The sequence below is a fragment of the Fringilla coelebs genome (assembly GCF_963513975.1).
Source record: "Fringilla coelebs genome assembly, chromosome: 11".
Taxonomy (NCBI): Eukaryota; Metazoa; Chordata; class Aves; order Passeriformes; family Fringillidae; genus Fringilla; species Fringilla coelebs.
The window spans coordinates 8555100-8576163 of record NC_140037.1 but is presented as its reverse complement, the minus strand read 5'-3'; the positions used below and the strand labels follow the sequence as shown (position 1 = coordinate 8576163).

Below are 21064 nucleotides of genomic sequence, written 5' to 3'. Positions count from 1 at the left end.
CATTCAACTGAGATTTAGTTGCTTGATCTTGCTTGCTGTGTCCTACTCGCCATGCTTTTGTTTGGTGTCCTGTTATGTAGTATTCTTTGTAAACCAATAGGGGGAGGGGAGAAGGAGGTGCAGTTTGTACTTCTGCTGCTACTGTGTGTCTTAGTCTGAATATTATAAAATTAATTTAGTTACTGATGAATATGAATTATTGCTCACTAGCCCTAGGTGAGATGATAGGTTTTTTCTTCCTTCTTTGTGGAATTCCGTGACTTCTAAAGTCTCATCTGACTCCAGCATCTTCTGTAATGGGAAAACTACATAATTCTAAATTAATTTCTCCCTCACTGAATAATGGCTTTACATGTAATTCCTGATTTGTAAAAAGATCCCACCATTGGTTACCATTTGAAATAGTAAAATTGAAGTCATCCCTGTATGCAAAGGAGAGATCTTTATGTGGAAGTAAGCTTTTTGCTGTCAAAAGGCAACATTTATGATAAGTGAATTTCAATGCACTTGTATTTCTGTTAGGAAACCTAAAAATGTCCATGGGCTCTCTTATTTAAGTTTTAACAGATAGGAGGATGGCCTTACTTTTGAGGTGGTGCATGTCCCTCTTAGCACAGCTTTTGTTCTGTACCAGCACTCCATCCCAGCAGTGGAGCTCCGCCAGCCGTTCTTCCCCACCCACATGGGTCCCATGAAGCTGCGACAATTCCATCGGCCTCCCCTGAAGAAATATTCCTTTGGTGCCTTGTCCCAGCCCGGGCCCCACGCTGTGCAGCCTCTGCTGAAGCACATCAAGAAGAAAGCCAAGGTACAGGTGTTGCTGTCTGCCCCGGTGTGTGGCTCCTGGGCAGCTGGGTGAGCTGTTCTGCTGATGCTGTCCCTCGTCCCCGGCGCAGATGAGGGAGCAGGAGCGCCAGGCCTCTGGCGGGGGGGAGATGTTCTTCATGCGCACACCCCAGGATCTCACTGGCAAGGATGGAGATCTCATCCTTGCTGAGTACAGTGAGGAGAACGCCCCTCTGATGATGCAGGTTGGCATGGCAACAAAGATTAAAAATTACTACAAGAGGGTGAGTATCAGATTCTGCTGTTGACGGCGATTTCCCTCTGCCTCTCGCTGAGAGCTAACAGCACTTCCATTGCACCTTCCAGAAACCTGGCAAAGATCCAGGAGCTCCAGACTGTAAATATGGAGAGACTGTTTACTGTCACACTTCTCCCTTCCTGGGTTCTCTGCATCCAGGCCAGTTACTGCAGGTGAGAAATGAGGGTTTTGCTTTTAAAAGACTGATAAGTTGGATGTGGCATAATAGGCAGAGTTCTTTTACAAGCCCTATTTATTCAATCACAAATAATGCTCAGCTTCCAAAAAAAACCACCAGCTTCCTTTTCAGTCCAGTTTATGTCTCTTTGCTTACCAGTAATAGTAATTACTATTAGTAATTCAGTTCCTAGCTTGCTTTTTTTTTTTTTTTTTAATCTCTGTTGCATGCTTTTTAAAGTTGTTGTACAAGAATTGCAGGAAGTGAATCTTTGCTGTTTTGCTTGGTAATGGCATTAGAAATAGTGTTAGAGAGGACTGAAGGGAAAACCAAAGCTGCTTGAATGCTGGGGAGCTCAATAAATAGGTGTTGGAGGGGATAGAAAACATGGATTTCTCACAGTCCAGGATTTTATATGTACCTTCTGAGAATTGCACTTCTTGTTTTTGGATGCCACTTACTAGTCAGGTGTACAGAGTTCTCCTTTTAGGAGCCTCTCTCTGTTGTTAAAATATACACGTTTGAGATGGGGAGAGTAATTAAGAATGTTACAAGGACCACCTGGCTAATAATCCATTAATGTAAATATAAATGGATTTCAGTTAATGCTAGCTGCTGTTGCTGCAGCAATAATTCTTCCATTCTGTACCACAGGATAAAGGTAAGGTGAAGGTTCACATTAGAGATGTGTCACAGAACTAACAATGCTGATTGTGTGTTGGGCTGGTTTCTGTGGTTATTGTGCCCTTCTGCAGATGTGTTCCTTCTGTCTTTTTTTTTTGAAAGTACCTCCTTAAAGGACCTGAAGTACCTCCAGATGTCCAAAGAGCCCTTCAATCTCTGCATTTGTTCTAGTGTTTCTTAAGCTTTTGTTCTTCATCCTTGACTAGTCCCTGCACATTTACATATGCTATGATATAAATAATGGTATACCATTGCAATGAACCTTGGGGTGTTGTTTTGGTCTTTAAGATGTTTTTTGTAGATTGTATCACAGAAAATTTGATCAAAACTTCAGAACTTTGATTTGTTTTTCTTAACAGGCATTTGAAAACAATCTTTTCCGGGCCCCCATCTATTTACATAAGATGCCTGAAACAGATTTCCTGATCATCCGGACACGCCAAGGTTACTACATTCGAGAATTAGTGGATATTTTTGTAGTTGGGCAGGAGTGCCCACTCTATGAAGTACCTGGTCCCAACTCTAAGCGAGCTAACACACATATCAGAGACTTCCTGCAGGTATGTGATAGGAGGTTACTTGGGGATCTTGGGGGGTCTTTGGAGCAAGCCCATGGCATAGGCTTGGGCCTCAGGACAGTCTTGATTTGAGGATCTCATTGTCCTGCTGTGACTCCCTTTTTTTGTTTTTTTTTCTTAATTTGTGAGATGAGAGCATTGCAAGAGTTGGTTGTTAACCAGACAGGCCATTTTGGTTTTCATTTAACCAAAGATTTATAGCATGTCTCTTCTGTTTCAATGGCATCCTATCTGATAAGTAAATGATAAAGGCTTTTTATTCCCAGAGTAAAAGGTTTGGAAATTATATATAAATGTACAAAACTGAAGAAGTTAGAGTGAGTTTTGAAGTGGTTGTGCTGTGTAAAATGTCACTTATGGGTTTTACTAAGAGTTATCACTGTGCTATTAAACAGCACACAATTAGAGTTGCCTCGTAGGTCTTTCTTAATTTTCTAGTTTTTGTGGTGTTTAAGCTTTGGGACAGTCCATGAGCATTCAGTAATTATCCCCAAGTTCATATTTAGGAGAAAATTTCTAGTAATTTACTGTCAATTTAACTCAAAATTATAAATCCAGAAGTATTTGCAGAGCAGGAGAATCCACACTGTTCACAGAATTTCTGTGAGAAGGCACGAACATTTCTAATGTGATAAACTTTCAAGACAAATATTTTTTCCACATCTCCTTCTCAAAAACAGCTGAACCTGAAGCAGACACATGGCTTGGAAAACTTTACTGAGTAAATTTATGAGAAAAAATGTTTTTTAAGCTGTAAATCTGAAGCTGTCACCAGAAACATGGTGTGTACTGTGCGTGCAAGTTGGTTTATTGTTCCTTTGGACAAATGGGTGTTGTTTTGTAGGTTTTTATCTACCGGCTCTTCTGGAAGAGCAGGGACCGTCCGCGGAGGATCCGCATGGAGGACATCAAGAAGGCCTTTCCGTCCCACTCCGAGAGCAGCATCCGCAAGCGCCTGAAGCTCTGCGCGGATTTCAAACGCACGGGTACTGTACAAACCAAACAGGGTTTTCTTTGGTGGTCAGCCATCCTGCGCTGCTCCTGGAGCTCCAAACACAGCAGAAAGAGGGAACATCTCCTGATAAACCATTCTTGAAAGCTTGTAGAACTGAAATGTAATCTGACGGGGTTCTGTTTGTTCCAGTTTTTAAGAATGTGGGCTTTCTTTTGGCGCAAGAGTGCTTGATGGTGAGAAGTGGCTGCATTTAGTAGTCACTAGACAAGTGACAGTAGCCACTAGTCACAAGTTTAGACATTTTTAATAACCCTTTGGGCAGTGATTTACTCATTAAAGACACAACACAAACACATTCCCTTCCCTCTGTGGGTGGCTGTGTTGTGTTTTGCAAGCAAATACATGCGCATGAAAGCTGGGACTGTGATGGCATCAAGCACACGTGGGGAAGTACTCAGTGTTTGACCTGTGCCTTTTTCAGGGATGGACTCAAACTGGTGGGTTTTAAAGCCGGATTTCAGGTTGCCAACAGAGGAGGAGATCAGAGCCATGGTGTCCCCAGAGCAGTGCTGTGCCTATTACAGCATGATCGCGGCTGAGCAGCGGCTCAAGGTAAATCCTGCTAAATCCAAGGCAAATTCCTGACACCCTCTGGGGGGTGAGCCTAGGTAATACCCCCTCCCTGAAGCTAATTCTGCTGTAAAGTAGGCAAGTTCGGTCCCTTAATGTTGTGTCGCTTGCTAAGTTTGCTGCTGCATGAAAGAGAGTTAAGTTTTAAAGAGAGAAACATTGTATTCTTACCTCCTATTATCTGACTATTGAATTAGCTGTGCTCAAAAGTACCAAAGGGAAGGTACAAGAAAGAGTTTATGTTTATACCTGGAGCTCTACAGCTGAAAGTAACCAGCAGGTGGCTGTAAGACACTGATTATTTTTTTGAAGTTGAGTGCACTGTTAGGTATGGAGTTTGTCAAAATACTGGGCAGTTTGACATCTCTGCTACTGTTGGTCACTGTGAATCTTGCAGATAACTGTCTGTGGAAGTTTGCTTGTTCAGCATGGCAAGTCTCCACAGAGACACTTCTAGTTCTGTCTCCAGTAACCTTTTTAAGACTTCAGCTTCTCATTTTTCCCCTAACATTTCTCTTCAGGATGCAGGTTACGGGGAGAAATCCTTCTTTGCTCCAGAAGAAGAGAATGAAGAGGATTTCCAAATGAAGATTGATGATGAGGTATCATTAGAGTGATGCATGAGTGTGTACACCAGTATATAAATTTGAATAGCAGGAGAAAAATGAGGTCCTTATATTTAAAGGACATATTTAAAGTCCAGTTCAGTGTTTCCAGTGTTCACAGAGCTTTCCTGGGATCTTCTGCTGGCATCTCATACCTGTCTTTGGTGATTGTTCTTGCAGGTCCTTTCCAGGATTAGTCTTTTTTTTACTTTAAATGCCTTTTTCTGAGTTGCTTAGCACTTCAGTTATTCACTGAAGTGTTATCAGGGCAGCTGAAGGATCAAGAAAAGGCATTTGTCCTCATTGTGTCAGTTGAAAAGTTCTCAGTATGACTGGAAGAATTGCAAAATAAAAGCTTGGACTGTAACAGGGTTATGATTGTTTATTTTCTTGCTGGCAGGTGCGCACTGCTCCCTGGAACACCACACGAGCCTTCATTGCTGCTATGAAGGGCAAGTGCCTCCTAGAAGTGACTGGTGTTGCAGATCCCACTGGTTGTGGGGAAGGATTTTCTTATGTCAAGATTCCAAACAAACCAACCCAGCAAAAGGTATAGTTCCCAAGGAGCAATGGCTGGGAATTCACGTGGGAGAAGTGGACTAAATAAGGGACATAATATCAGATGAGCCTAGGAAAGACTCCTATGACATTAATAGGCTGAATCTTCCTCTAACAGGATGATAAAGAGCCTCAGCCAGTGAAGAAGACAGTGACTGGCACAGACGCGGATCTGCGCCGGCTTTCCCTCAAAAATGCCAAACAGCTTCTGCGGAAATTTGGAGTGCCTGAGGAGGAGGTGGGTGTGAGCCCAGGGCAGGCTGCATGCTTCACTAAGGCTTTAGTAGCTAATGGTGGAAGGGATGTATAAACTTCTGCTTTGACCTCATGTGGAGAGGATTGAGATCCACAGCCAGGTGCCTCAGCTGTGTGTCTCTAGAACCGCTCCTTGTCTTCCTCTTTGCAGATAAAGAAGCTGTCCCGGTGGGAGGTGATTGACGTGGTCCGTACGATGTCCACAGAGCAGGCACGCTCAGGGGAAGGGCCCATGAGCAAATTTGCCCGTGGCTCTCGGTTCTCTGTGGCAGAACATCAGGAGAGATACAAAGAAGAGTGTCAGCGCATCTTTGACTTACAAAACAAGTGCGTTCTTATCCGATGTTCACAGCCGTGGACCCCACCCTGTCCCCACCTCAAAAGTCCAGCGCTGGGCATGTCTGGGGCTTACTGATATGTGGTGGTGTAGGTGTTCATTCAACTTGTTGGGCTCGTGAAATACAGCCCTGAGAAAGAGGCCTTTGGCTGTTAATAGAAAACCTCAGGTTTAATGTCCTGCTGTCACAGACTTTTGAGAAAGGTAAAATGTGTTGCATAGTCACAACATGAGATGTTCTGCAGTTCCACACATCAGTCGTTCACCACCTTATACCTTTTCTTTCCTTTTTCCTGTTTTGTTCTGTTATGAACAATTTGCCATCTCTCTCTTAGGTAGCGGGGTACCAATTCTATATTCTATTCTTAGAACTGCCAGAATTCATGTATTATTCCTTGTTCTGGCCTGAGACTTGAGAGTGGTGAGGGAATAAGGTATTGTTAATGAAGAAGAGATCACCTATTTGGAGAAGATTGTCTTGAAACAGTTGTCCTTTTAGCAGGGGTTAAAAGGAGGGCTGAGAAGGGAATATGTTATGCCTGTTGTAGTAGTGATTTGTATCATTAATTCTCAAATCTTTGCATCATTTTTACCTTTGTATTTCTGGGAAGCTAACAGACTGATTTTTTTTTTAATTTGGGAAGGCAACATTCACTGACTTTCAGTATGCCTCCTATTTCAGGGTTCTGGAATCCACTGAGATCCTGTCAACAGACACAGACAGCAGTTCAGCTGAAGACAGTGACTTTGAAGAGATGGGAAAGAATATTGAGAATATGTTACAGAACAAGAAAACTAGTTCTCAGCTCTCTCGGGAAAGAGAAGAGCAGGAACGGAAGGAATTGCAAAGGATGCTCCTGGGAGAAGACAATGACAAAGACAGGGGCAAAAAGGACAGGAGAGACAAAAAGGGGCTGTGTAAGTAACTGTAACCACCAGAATTATGCCTGGGAAGGGATGCATGACTTTATGTCAGGCTGTAAAGTGTGCTGATCTGGCCTCAGGAGAATGTGGATTCCTTACAGGGCGAATGTATAAACATGCTTATCTGGGGCTTTTCCCTCTCTGGGAGTTCTTCCTTCTCTTGAGCACTTAGTGGCTGAAAGTGCATGTGAAGTGTATTCTTTGCCTCGTATCTTTTGTTAATTTTGAACTATAAACTTACTCTGGTATTTCTTTAGATAGTCACTGCTGCTTCCTGCTGAAGTTTCTTTTTTTTATTTTTATTTTGAGTGGGGAACTATTTTTTCAGTATTTTTCTCAAGATGTCTTCACACATAGTTCCTGCAACAATCTTAGGGTTGTGCAGTTAGATCTTCTGTGTACACACAGCTCTGTGTGTGAAGCAGACACAGTCTGCAGGCTGATAGCAGTGTCTGTTACACTGTGTGCTGTGGCAGCATGTTTGGAGGTAAATTGGGCAGCTGCCAGATTTGGATCTCCTGGAGATGTGTTTGTTTTAAGTGCATTCCAGCAGAGAACTTGACATGTCCCTGACTGGCTGGTAAAACATTTGTCCTGTGAATGAACTTCATGAAGGTGCCCATGACCATTGTTACTTGTTAAATGTGTGTGAGCAAAGCTGAACTCTGCATCTGAGTCAATGTTATTGTTGCCATCTATGCTCAAATTGGGAATAAATCACTAATAAATAGTTACTGGAATAATTTATAAGGCAAATGTGGAAGATTTTTGATGATTATTACCTCATGAAAGGATATCCAGTGTTACTTCGTACAAAACCTCTCAACCTGAATTATGAATGGTGCTGGAAATATTCTGTGCTCACTTGACACACTGTTTGGAACACTACTTGGCAAACTGGATCATTCTTGACCCTGAGTTTCTGCCAGATGACCATACCTATGATGAAAAGCATTGTAACTAATCCATCAGCAGGGCCAGATGCAATTGCATTGCAGGTTGCACCTGTGGGTCCTTGTTGACTGTAGCTGTTCCTTCTGGCTTTATAATGTACATGTATAATATACATGGATAATTAGGTATCTTTGTTTTAGCTGGATTTCATGTCATGATAAGAGAACATGAACAAGCAAAGGAAAGACTTCTGTTAGGTTTTCCTGAACGTGTGTCTTGGAAGCTTTTAAGCCAAAACTATCCGCTGTATTTAAACGATGATATTTCTACAGTGTGGAAAAAAATTAGAAGCAAATAAAGCATTTTCTTGTGACAACAGCTTCAGCAGCCTCAGCAAACTGTCACAAGGATGATGACACTGCCTCTGTGACCAGCCTGAATTCCTCTGCCACGGGCCGGCGCCTGAAGATCTACCGCACGTTCAGGGACGAGGACGGCAAGGAGTACGTGAGGTGTGAGACGGTGCGGAAACCCGCGGTCATCGACGCCTACTGCCGCATACGGACCACCAAGGACGAGGAGTTCATGTAAGGCCTTCCTGGTCTCCTTCTCCTGTCTCTTAACTTTGCCTATAAGCTTATTTCATTCCACTGACAGCATGAAGATGTGTAGAATTGAGCGTAGAAGCCCGGCGCAGTAATTGTGGGGAGAAAGAGATTTAATGGCTGTCTATTTGGAGGGTGTCACAAACTTCATGCAGTGATTCAGCTGTCAGAAGAGTACCAGGTAAATCATGAACTAGGCTGGAAAATTTCTGGGTTTTTTTTCCCCCACCCAGACGGAAGTTTGCTCTGTTTGATGAGCAGCACCGTGAGGAGATGCGGAAGGAGCGGCGTAGGATCCAGGAACAGTTACGGAGGCTAAAGCGGAACCAAGAGAAAGAGAAACTCAAGGGCCCTCCAGAAAAGAAGCCCAAGAAAATGAAAGAGCGTCCAGACTTGAAAGTAAGCGTTCCATACAGGTTGTGGCTACTGGAGAAATATTCTGTTCTAGTGATGTACTAAAGATCTTACTGGGGGATTTTAATGATGCTTTGCCTCAAAATTAGGAGCCCATATGTGAATTCTGATTCATCACCTTCTATTTTTGCAGCTAAAGTGTGGAGCATGTGGTGCAATCGGGCACATGAGGACTAATAAGTTCTGCCCTCTTTACTACCAAACAAATGCCCCACCTTCTAATCCTGTTGCAATGACAGAGGAGCAGGAGGAGGAGTTGGAAAAGACAGTCATTCACAATGACAATGAAGAACTCATCAAGGTTGAAGGAACGAAAATTGTCCTGGGAAAACAGCTGATTGAGAGGTAAGGGGGAAAGCAGAGATACTGGTGGGGATAATAAGAATAAACAACATAGAGCTTAATGCAGAATACTCATATGTATATTAGTCACAGGAATAAAGTGACAGGCCTTTACATAAACTGTTATTACAGAATTTCCATTGAGTATTTGGTATTGTGGCAGATGGAACTAAAGCCAGTACTGGGGGACAAATGGTTTTGATTGACGTGAGGGCTGGAGGAAGTATTGTGCTTTTTTGTTTGTGTCTAGTGCTGATGAGGTTCGCAGGAAATCCCTGGTCCTGAAGTTTCCTAAGCAGCAGCTTCCTCCGAAGAAGAAGCGTCGCGTAGGGACAACGGTGCACTGTGATTATCTCAACGTGAGTGAAGTGTTACTGAGCTGATTGCAGCACCTCCATTTCTCCTGTACCAGCTGGCCAGGCCCTTAACTGCTCCTGTGCAACCTCCTTGTGCCTGCCCAGAAAATTAATGAGCTAAATTGTGTAGGGTTTCTGTGAGTAAATGTTTGCAGCTTGGAACTGCCTTAATTTTTCTGCCTCTGATTTTTCAGCGTCCCCATAAATCCATCCACCGGCGGAGGACAGATCCCATGGTGACACTCTCATCCATCTTGGAGGGCATTATCAATGACATTAGGGATCTTCCCAATGTAAGTTTAAGCTATGACACCCAAATCCTGCCTCTCAAGCAATATGGTTGAAGTAGGGTATGTGTTGTAGACACCAGAATTTGGCTAGTTTTGTATAGATACATGTTCAAAGCTCATATGTGTTTTTTTGAAATTTTTTTTCAACAAATCCAGCACAAGATGAATGAAATATAGCAGTATCTAATGCTTTTATATATGTGGCACTGGAGAAGATCTGTCATTCACTCTTTTCTTACCAGACTTTGCCAGAAACTTGGAAAATCAAAAGATTAAATGGAAGATTTGAGTTGAAATGAGAATTTAAAAGTTCCATTTCTTGACTTTTGTGCTGCAATTGAAAATACCACAAATTCTCTGTGAGATTTTCCTTCTTATAGTAGTATTAGAAAATATTGCATGGAAGAAAGTGTTTGCCATCGTGAGGTCGAGCTTCTTCTGTTTTCCCTGGTGCAGTTAAGGAACTGTTTGTGTAAAGGTTTTATACATTAGTGCCTGTTTAACTGTGGAAGTTAAACTGAGATTAGCTGTGCTATTACTGTGCTAATAACCATTTGTTTCTTTTCCTCCTCAGACATACCCCTTTCACACACCTGTAAATCCAAAAGTTGTCAAAGATTATTACAAGATCATTACGCGGCCCATGGATTTACAGACCCTGCGTGAAAATGTCCGTAAGAGGCAGTACCCATCCCGGGAGGAGTTCAGGGAGCACCTGGAGCTCATTGTGAAGAACAGTGCCACATACAATGGTAAAAACACAGGGAAATCCTGCTCTGTTAATGCATTGTGCATGGATGAGCTGTGGAACATTTAGAGTCAACAAAAGCAACATAAAAGCAGAGCAAATTCACTTCCAGATGGCAATAGTGAACGTGTATTTTTCCTCATATACCTGAAAGTTATATTAATGAACTAATTAATTAATAAGAAAGAAGTGAGTTCCAGCATGTAGCAACAACTAAATGATGACTGTGATGTGGTAATTGAAGTTCAGTTATGGGTCTGTGTCTTGGGGTGACTCAGTGACTGAAGACTTCTGCATGTTTTAAGTCTTGCCTACCTCCTTCATAGCTAAGTAAAATATTGTTTTCAGTAGATTACCTTATTATGCTTTATTGAATGAATCTTTCAATGCTAATAAGAATATTTCACACCCATTGAAGCCAGTGCCTTGGACCAGGCAGCTTTGAGTAGAGTTTGCTGTCATGACTTCGCATATTTTGATTCTTAGTTGCAATAAACTTTTTCACCATTTGGGAAAGTCAGGAAACTAGTTTTAAAAAAATGAAAGAAAGCTAGTTTAAAATAAAAGCATAGTTTCTGTGATAGTGCATGTATCTGCTGGGAAAAAGTGCTGATTCACTGGCTTTATTCTGACTGCTGATAGAAACATCTTTATCCAAAATATACTAATTTGACAGAAACACCTCCCAGCTGCACTGAGTCTGTCTAGGCTGTGCAGCATAGAGGGTGACACTGACAGCACTGAGTTTGTGTCTTTGCTGCTTCCTTTATTAATTTGACAGTTAAATCCCTGATTTATCCTAATAAGTAAGATCCATTTTTTTTCATAGTTCTGTTGGAAATGCTTGTTTCCATGTCTGAGGAATCCTGAAATTATCTAAAGCTGTGGGTTTTTGAATATTCCTTAAATGTCCATCTTGCCTTCCTTAGCAGTTCTGCTTCACTGACTGGACTTAGTGAGGGAAACAGAAATTTCATTATTTATACTGTGAATATTTGGCAGAGGTGGAGGGCTTGGAGCACAGCTGCTTTCCAGAGGGTTTCCAAACTTTACTAGAATGTATGCCAGAAATAGTATTTACTATTAATAACATTTTCTCATATAAAATGCATTCTGAACTTGAATAACTGTGTGTATTGAAAATATACTTGAGTATATTCTCCTAAGTGTGCCAGAAATATTATCAGTGATGCCTTAGGAGTAAAGATAAATCATATTGTGACATGGCCTTTTTAATCAAGCTGCCCTTGCTATGTGTGTTTGCAGGGCCAAAGCACTCACTGACACAGATATCCCAGTCCATGCTTGACCTGTGTGATGAAAAGCTAAAAGAGGCAAGTTCTGTGAATGTGCTGTGGTCAGAATGGAAGGGGAGGGATGATCAGGGGGGTTGAAAGCTTTGAGAATAGAGGATGTGCACAGGCAAAGCACAGGGCTTTAGGGAGAAGTAGAAAATTAAGGGAGTTCTTCCTCCTACCCAGAAGGTATTTGAATTTTTACCATTTTAATCAGTTCCCATGAGGGCTTTTCTAAAAAAAAACCAAAACAAACCATGCTTGTTTCTTATTCTAGTTACTTCATCTTATCTATAGGATTATATCTTGACTGTTACCCCCTTTAAGTTGCAAGTGTTTTCATAAAAAGTTTCTCTGGAGTCTTTCTAGGACAGAGTATCACGATAGTTCAGTTATTAGTTTACGTTAGTCACTGATTTTCCCTACTTCTTTTGCAGAAGGAAGATAAACTAGCTCGATTAGAAAAAGCAATTAATCCTCTCCTGGATGATGATGATCAAGTGGCCTTTTCCTTCATTTTGGATAACATTGTGACTCAAAAGATGATGGCAGTTCCAGATGTATGTATCTTGAGTCACTGTGTGTGATGTGCAAAATGTGCTGATCTTGTTGTGGAGAAAACAGTGCTATTAAATAGAACAGTCTTCTGTAAAATTATCAATTTGTATTATATGTTCCTACTGTCAAAGAGATATCAACAGGCCTAGTTAAAAATCCAGCTGGTAGATCTTTTCTCCCTCCAGAAACTAAATGATTGGATTCAAGAGGTCTTGTTATAAGTACCTTAAATACATTTGGAGTGTTAATCAATTCTGCAGACCTGTTTTATGACATTTGTAGCTCAAACTGTAGAAAATTCTACACAGAAGCTTTCTAAACCTGTCTGTTTTCTTTTTTTTTTTTCAGTCTTGGCCGTTTCACCATCCAGTTAACAAAAAGTTTGTTCCTGATTATTACAAGGTGATTGCTAATCCGATGGATCTGGAGACCATCCGCAAGGTGAGTAGCTTGGACTGAGCAGTCTCTTGGGAGGTGTTTGGACTTGACCACTCACTGGGTGACAATTCTTTTCCAGAATATCTCCAAACACAAATACCAGAACAGGGAGACTTTCCTGGATGATGTTAACCTCATCCTTGCCAACAGCATTAAGTACAATGGTAGGTGGTGGAAATGAGGCTTCAGCTGCTTTTTTACTTTGATTAAGTCATCTGGGCACCTGTACTGCCTAAGTGTGTTGAGGCCTGAGGCTGTGATTCATAAACTTGATGACTGTTTTCCTTTCCTGAGGAAAGAGATGCTTTACCAGTGCTGTTTTCACTGTCACATGGAGCTTTATTACCATCTGGTGCAGAATGGGGCAGTTACATTTGGGGAGGATGTTCTGCTTGCTCAGTACATGTCTCTGATCCAATGATTTGTTTCTGGGAATTTCCTTGAGACAGGGACCTTCCTGTGTCCTAAATCACACTTTTAATGCTGGAACAAACTGGTTGTGCTATTTTAGCTCTGCTTTGGATTTCTCCTTACATCAGGAATTGGGATTTAGGGTCCTGCATAACCAAAACCTGTCCTGCTGTCTCAGCAGCTGGAATTGAAAAAACATCAGAATGTATAAAGAGATGTGTTTCTTACTACAGGGCCAGACAGCCAGTACACAAAAACTGCCCAGGAGATTGTAAACATCTGTTACCAGACTTTAGCTGAGGTATGTGGAATAACTTTAGTGGACTATTTACAGTTTGAATTTTCTGTTCTGCAACCTTAGCAAGCTTTTTTGTTCTTAGTATGATGAGCACCTGACTCAACTTGAGAGGGACATCTCTACTGCCAAGGAAGCAGCACTGGAGGAGGCAGATCTGGAAAGTCTTGATCCTATGACCCCTGGTCCCTACACTCCACAGGCAAGTGACCAAGCAAGGCTTTCACTTTCTTTTAGTTTCAATCTCCTGGGTGTTTGATCCCGATTTTCCTCTTTGTTTCGTGTTCTCCATCTGTCTGCAGTTTGTCTTTTAGTAGAGTATCTTGTTGGATGGTGTGCTAACACTTGCTTTTTAAGAATAAATGTAAGAAGCAGTTCTGTTGCTTCAGAAAGTGAGATACCTAAGACAAAGAGAGACATTTCCCAAGCAAATTGGAAAACTGGTCTACAGATGAGCTGTGTACAGTCAGGTACAGCTGAGTGTTGGTTGGAAGGTCAAGGTCTGTGCAAGTGTAACATTTAGAAACCCTCAGAAGCCAGTGGACAGGTAAGGAGAACATGAGGACAAAACATGAGTGTAGTGCTGAGAGCAGTCCAGGGAGCTGTTTGGTAGGGGTATTGTTGGAAAGGCTCACTGCTGTGGGTAAAGGAACTCCCTGATAAGCTCAGCAAAGTCCAACTGTACCCTCATTGCTGGGATTCTTTACATCTCTTGGTTCCAGTTCTAGTGGAAAATAACGGTTTTTAACCTTTATCATTATTTTATAGCAGACAATTGGGTGTGTCAGGTATTTTCTATGTGTTACAGAGCAAGTTCATGCTGGGCTTCCTTTCAATGTTTACAGTTTGGCAAAGATTTATAAGCTACTTAGGCTTTTAAAAAAAATAATTCTTATTTTGGGTTGTTTGGTTGTTTTAAAAACATCAGTTCAAAACTTCCACCAGGAATGACAAGTTAATTCATGAAAACTAAAACGATCTTTGAAATTTGCCTAGGAAAGCAGGGGATGTCATCCTAATGTCTATGATGTGCCTTTTGTTTATTTGAAAAAGTTCATAGGCCTTGGGAAAGATCTCTGTGTTGATAATTGAATGACAAAATGCAAATGTTGTGCTAGAGGAAGACCAAAGCTTTCTTTGCAGTTGTGCAGCCTGGTTGTAGACCAATAATTTTTCAGTTCTGTGCGAGTCTGATGTAATTACATCTGGAAAGTTGCATTTAATTTTAGCAAAGTCAGAGCAGGAAAGGAAGGCTTGAAATTCAGGAACAATTTGAGATCTTATAAAGATTCTTTTTAAGAGAAAAATGAGTTTGAAAATTGTTTTGGCAAGAAGTATACAAAGATTGTATGGCTGAGCCAGGGTAGCAGGACACAGGTGGGTTTGGGGCAATATTTAACACCCTCCCATCCATCTCTCCCTACAAAAATACCCAAAATGTAGCATTTTAGGAAGGTAGAAAGTATTTGCTAGAAATCATGATCGAATTCAACTGGCTGGGAATGTTAAAACTGAGTATCATGGTAAAAGACCTTCCTGCCAATAGGAAGTGTTGGTCTGCAGGAGAGTCTTTGGAGATGAGTTATTGAAACTATTTGTTGACATATTTCAAGAATTAAATGGCATCAGTGGTGATCCCAAGGCATCAGAGAGTGAGGGACAAAAATGCCATTCTCTTATCTGATGGTTTCCTTCCCAAGAGCAGTGTTACTTGGTCTGATTTTATTCCATGCAGGTGATCAAAAGAGAGGAAAGAAGGCCTGAGCAGGGAACTGTCCCTGCTAAAAGGAAAGAGCTCTCTGAGCTTCTGCCTGAACTTGTCACTTGAAGGCCACCCTTTCCCTCTGCTTCTTGGCTGGAGCTACAGTCCCACTTCCCACACTCCCAAATTGCCACAGGTGGCAGGTCTGGGGGAATTGCTTGGCTTCAGTTCCCTTTTTTAAATGCAATTGTGACAGCCAACATTTATCTCCCTGTATGGGTCTTCAGAGGTTGGCCTCCAGGATATAAAAAGCAAATACTGTTGAGAGCTGTCTGTGCTTTACATGTCTGTTTAAATTTTTAGGAAGTCTGTTTTGCCTAATTTAAGAATTATTTTTATTGTTCTTAAGACTTTCAGTATTGTCATGATCTATGAAGTGTGTATTGTAAGGGAACTTTATCAAAATCCTAATATGTAGTTCCTCATTAACTCTTCAGGGGTCAGTCTGGCTGCAAACTGCAGACTGGCTTTTGGAACACTTTATCCAAATCTCCTTTTTCTTGCCTGTGTCAGCTTTAGGAGTTGAGACAATGACTTACATAGGGTTGATTGGAAGCTGAAGCTTTGCTGTTTCATAGGTGCTAGACTTCTCCCAGTTCTGATTGGAGCATCTGGGGCTGCAACACCATTCCCATTATAAGGAAGTAAATGAAAAGGGCCATGCTGAGTCAGACCAAAGGTTGATGTAATCAAGTCTCCTGTCTCTGGCAGGGAACAGAAGTAGGTGGATGCAAACATGCAGTGATCATTTTTAAAGCAAACCCTCTCTGCTTCTGGGAATTGGTTGTTCAGGCACCTTAAACTTATGTTGGACCTGGACTATTGTATTTATGAGCTGCAGAGAGGTCTGTTCTCTATAAATTTATTGAATCCTTTTGGAGCCCATTTGTGATTTTGGCCTTTGTAGAATAGCACTGTATAGAAGTACTGACTTCTATTTTAAAATCTGTTATTTGGCAAACTTCAAAGCTGAGGTTTTGAGCCATTGCATTTACCCCATTTGTTCTTTAAGAATAATTAGCTCATTTTGACTAAATAGTGTGTAATAATATGAACACCATGCCAAAAAGATGCATTTAGTCCTGAAATCCCAGTCTTGCCTCTCAAGATGCTGTTCCAGTCTCAGTTCAGTGCCTGAGAATGTTCTGTCTCCTGTTTCCACCTATACTTTAGCCACCAGATTTGTATGATACCAGCACTTCCCTCAGTGTGTCCCATGGTGCTTCATTCTATCAAGATGAAAGCAATTTGTCTGCTATGGACACTCCCATCACTACCTCAGGGAAGCGAGGAACTCAGGTCAGAATCCTCCATTTTCTCATCTGGTTGGGCAGTTGTCTTGTATGAGCAAATTACTAAAAGGAGGCAATGACTTTGTAGGAAACAGGTGACAAAGATCATGTTTTCCAAGCACAGAAGAGAATCTCTTCCAAAAGTTACGATATTTTTTTCATTTTGACAGCTCTGAGGCAAAAATTAAAAAAAAATAAATTAAAGAGCACTAGGAATTGAGACACTGCAAAACAAAGAATAGAGAATCAAAAGCTGCAAAACAATCTGCCTAAGGCCAGGTATTTGTTTGCTTCACTGCTTCTGGAAGTAGAAACCTGGTGACTCATGCTACAGAGGGTTAATATGCAATCCCTTGTTAATTCTGAATAAGGAAATGGTGAAGGATATTCTACAGATTCACAAGATCATAATTAGATTTTTATAGTTGCATCCAGTGACAGTTAGGAGCTTGGAACATATGGTTGCCACTGTAGATACCTTATAGTTTTAAAAGGAAAAGCAGACAGGTTAAAGGGATTAAAAAATTAGAAATAAACTTGTTACAGTAACCACAGAATATTTTTCCTTAGTCTTTATTCTGTATTAAACAAAACAATAAATGTTGAAGGAGAGGTAAATAGCAGAAGGATATGCAGTAATAGGACCATGAAAATAAATTACCAGGGGGATAAAGAAGGTGAGGAGCCATAAGACTGAATGTGGTACCAGAAAGACTGGTGAGAGGTATTCTGAACAATGCAGGCAAACAGAGATTGGTTATGAATAGTTCTGTGTAGTATTGTAGCCATCTGTAGCTTTGTGAATGCCTTCTAGATTTGGAAGTCTTCAAGCTTTCTGTAGACATTTATAGTCTTTGGGACAGAATCTTGCATGTCCTCTTTATCTTGGACTCATGGGGACTGTGGGAAGAACAGGAAGAGAAGGACAGAAAAAGATTTGGGGGAACTGCTGTATGGTTTTAAAATATATGATGAAAATAAGCACTTTTTTTACAGCCTAGTGCTATTTTCCAGAAATAACTAGTTGAACAAGGAACTCTGGTCTGTAAGGCTGGAGATTCCCAATTCAAGGATGAGCACATCAAGCAGAAGTGTGTGGAGACTGTGCTCTCTGACCTTGCAATAAAGAGAAGAAGGATCCTTGCTCTGAGAGTGATACACATATCTTTTCCTTTCTGTCTTTCCCTTCCTGTACTCCCACACCCACCTCTGTGGCCCAGGTGTCCCTCACAGCCCCAGGTGATGTCCAGCAGTGCCCTCCTGAGTGTCACTGCTCTTTGTGTTCCCATCCAGATGCGCCAGGGGCGAGGTAGGCTGGGTGAGGAAGACTCTGACGTGGATATTGAAGGATTTGATGAGGATGATGATGGCAAGCCTAAGACTCCAGCCCCAGTGAGTATATTTACAGAAATCCCAGCCACAGTGTGGGTGCTGTCTCTCAGGCCTGTCTGTTGTGCCTGCTGCCCTGAGCCAGGCTCTGAAATGCAGTTGGAAAAGTTAGCACTGTGAAATGAGGGAATGCTTCAGAGTGGACAGAGTGGGAAATCTATGATAGAAAAGGCAGCATGCTGCTGGATCTTCAGCATCCCTCTTTGTGTGACCCAGGAAGTTGAAGATGCAGATGGTGACCTTGCTGATGAAGAAGAAGGATCAGCCCAGCAGCCTCAGGCCAGTGTCCTCTATGAAGACTTGCTTATGTCTGATGGAGAGGATGATGATGATGGGAGTGATGAAGAGGGAGATAATCCTTTCTCGTGTAAGTGTCCTTTTCTGATTGTTGATGAACCCAGCTGATCTCATGCTTCCAACACAAAAACATGCAGTAGAGAGCAGAGACCAAGGAGGCAAGATGAGGAAACTGGGTGAACACAAATGGGACTGAAACCAAAATAGGAATGGGAATGCTGTAAATACAGACACACATGAAAGTAGAGTTAAGACAAGATCTTGTTGATTGTGTTTCATGAAGTGAAACTGCTAATGGTTCTGAAAACACTGTGAGTATGATTTGGTATGCAGAGCCAGGAATGGGCAGTTTAGTAAAAGTGCATTTATTTTTATATGAAATAGGGTTATGAATGTAAAATGTAAAATGCTAATGTTAAAACAATGTTATCACCAACAGGAAGAGGTGTACAGAGGTTATTCAGACTCTCTCTATGTTTTAATACAAACTTATGCAGAAAAGCATATAGGGGTATTGACCAATGACTTCTGAAAATTTTTAGGGGGGAAGAAGGGGGAATTTTCCAGAGTAGACAAGGCCCTTTTGAGTAATGGGGGTAATGAGATTGCTTTGGAATAACATCAGAATTGGGCATTCAGTAGGTGGTGTAACCTCCCAGATACCTTTTGTGCTGCCTTTGTAAACATTCCTTACAGTCAACACTGCAGCCTTGAACCACAGACAGTGGGTATGTAAGTGACAGAACAAACCTGGCAGTTCTGACCAAACTTTGGTTCATCACACAGCTATCCAGCTGAGTGAGAGTGGCAGTGACTCAGATGTGGAGCCCAATGCAGTGAGACCCAAACAACCTCATGTTCTTCAAGAGAACACACGGATGGGCATGGACAATGAAGAAAGCATGATGTCCTATGAAGGAGATGGTGGGGAGACATCTCATGTGATGGAGGACAGCAATATCAGGTAATTAGAGCTGGTTAAAATCCCTTCTCTTAAAGATTTTTGAAGTGTTCATCATAAAAACCTGAAGAATATCTCATATTTTTCATAAAGTTATCTTGTGACTGTTCTTATTGTTGCAACCATAATTACTGACAGAAATTTGGGGTTGCTGTTAGATTTTTCACTAATAAAAATATCAATTAAATTAGAAAAAAAATGTACCCTGTTTTTTCTGTTAAGTTAGATGATTTCTTGTACATATGTAGTGGTTTTTGATGGGAGGATAAATAAAGGCTTTTACAAGCTATCTCAAACTACAAGATGCCTTTGAAGTTAAAAAGTGATTTAGCAGATTAACTGGGTTTTTTTTCCCCTCTAAGAACAAGGATGTCCTGACTTGAAATTCAGCTGCTTAGTTGAAGTCCAGAAGTATAGGAATACACATATTCTGTATTTTGGAAGGTGTCCAATTATTAGAAAATTAAAAGTACAACAATATCAGCTTTATTTTTTTGCATTCAGGAGAACAGTAGTCTACTCTCCCTTCTCTGGGCATTCTGTAGAGTATAAGTATTTGATTCTCTGTTCTTCTTCTACTTGTGGAATTCAGTTTCTTGGTGCAAATATTGATATTTGCCTCATAAATCACAAGCATCAGAGCTGATAGGTAGCTGGGCTGGCAGGCAATGGTCATCCCAGCCCAGAACCTTGACAAGAGTCAGCAGGAAGTTCTAGAGAAGATGAGAATGCCTGAAAAAAACTCCTGCACTTTCTATCTGCAGTGAAGGTGACAGAAGCTGTTGGAGCAAGCCTGGAGTGTATCAGAGTGGAGTGAAGATACTGGAATTGTTTCACTGGAGAACTGCTTTTTCTTTAGTTTCTGTTTTAAAAAGCTGGCCAGTGACAGAATTGAAATGCACAGTGGCTCCCTAGTGTTCACAGGACTTCAACTCTTACAGCAGTTAAAAACAGAATTGCTGGTATCATTTAAAATTATTTTCTTCTTTCTTCTAGTTATGGCAGCTACGAAGAACCAGACCCAAAGTCCAACACCAGAGACACGAGTTTCAGCAGCATTGGAGGCTATGAGATCTCAGAAGAGGAGGAGGAGGAAGAGCAGCAGCGCTCTGGGCCAAGTGTGTTAAGTCAGGTCCATCTGTCTGAGGATGAGGAGGACAGTGAGGACTTTCACTCCATTGCAGGAGACAGTGACCTGGACTCAGATGAATGAACTCCCTTCCCTGAGATGATGGTCATTCTGGGCCACTCTTAGCTCCTGAATTTCTCTTGTCCCAGTTTGGTGTAAGGAGCAGTGTAGTGTCAGCTGTGTTGACAAGATTATTATCTTTTTTTAGATATTTTAATTGATTATAAAAACGTGTTATATGAATGAGTAAACGGTGAAAAATAAGCTTTAGACAAGCGTGTCTTGCTGAAGCCTTGGCTTGTTGTAGCCTGTACTGGTTCCAGAATTGATACAGGTTTGTGTGGTTTGTTCTTCATTCTTTATAGATGTAAAGTAATTCCTCAGAAATACTGGCCTGCTGGATAAGTGCATGCCTGTCAGGAAAAAGTGCTTGCTCAGAATGAAATACTTGCTGTTGATGAACAACTGTAAAGCAATTTTCATTTAATAAAGGGAAGCTTTTTCTCTGGGACCACAGGTACAATGTCTGATGTGTGACGCCGAGTGGTTTTGGAAACTGCCTAACTACTACAAATACTTTAGAAACAGCTGCCCTGCGTTTTCAATAAGTTGCAACTACTTCCAGAAACTAGACTTTGGTAATTTGAGCCTTTAGGAAGGCTCACAATTCACCGGACACTGCTAATTTTCAGTGGTCCGGGGAAGCTGCTGCAGACCCTGGCGTTCCTGGTGTGTGGCTGAGGGAACTCAAGGAAATACAGCAGGAATGGGAATACAGATGCCTTTGCTGCTGTTTCTCT

General features: G+C 41.4%; 1 protein-coding gene across 2 annotated transcripts in view; it reads left to right on the top strand.

The window, feature by feature from the left end:
• Window positions 1–20775, top strand: part of TAF1 (TATA-box binding protein associated factor 1) — a 29131-nt gene extending 8356 nt beyond the window's left edge. The window contains exons 13-40 of one of the 2 annotated variants that reach the window (XM_084213267.1): window positions 635–808; window positions 897–1070; window positions 1153–1257; window positions 2306–2506; window positions 3369–3510; window positions 3961–4091; window positions 4631–4711; window positions 5115–5264; window positions 5391–5510; window positions 5679–5854; window positions 6547–6782; window positions 8062–8269; window positions 8521–8686; window positions 8835–9046; window positions 9294–9402; window positions 9594–9692; window positions 10264–10441; window positions 11704–11771; window positions 12170–12292; window positions 12639–12731; window positions 12808–12892; window positions 13373–13440; window positions 13520–13636; window positions 16370–16495; window positions 17782–17880; window positions 18094–18244; window positions 18961–19138; window positions 20132–20775. In XM_084213267.1, coding sequence (XP_084069393.1) covers window positions 635–808; window positions 897–1070; window positions 1153–1257; window positions 2306–2506; window positions 3369–3510; window positions 3961–4091; window positions 4631–4711; window positions 5115–5264; window positions 5391–5510; window positions 5679–5854; window positions 6547–6782; window positions 8062–8269; window positions 8521–8686; window positions 8835–9046; window positions 9294–9402; window positions 9594–9692; window positions 10264–10441; window positions 11704–11771; window positions 12170–12292; window positions 12639–12731; window positions 12808–12892; window positions 13373–13440; window positions 13520–13636; window positions 16370–16495; window positions 17782–17880; window positions 18094–18244; window positions 18961–19138; window positions 20132–20348 — 3987 coding nt within the window. In that variant the 3' untranslated portion in view covers window positions 20349–20775. The remainder of the gene's footprint in view (window positions 1–634; window positions 809–896; window positions 1071–1152; window positions 1258–2305; window positions 2507–3368; window positions 3511–3960; window positions 4092–4630; window positions 4712–5114; window positions 5265–5390; window positions 5511–5678; window positions 5855–6546; window positions 6783–8061; window positions 8270–8520; window positions 8687–8834; window positions 9047–9293; window positions 9403–9593; window positions 9693–10263; window positions 10442–11703; window positions 11772–12169; window positions 12293–12638; window positions 12732–12807; window positions 12893–13372; window positions 13441–13519; window positions 13637–16369; window positions 16496–17781; window positions 17881–18093; window positions 18245–18960; window positions 19139–20131) is intronic. The other variant, XM_084213268.1, reaches the window with a different exon arrangement.
• The last annotated feature ends 289 nt before the right edge of the window (window positions 20776–21064 follow it).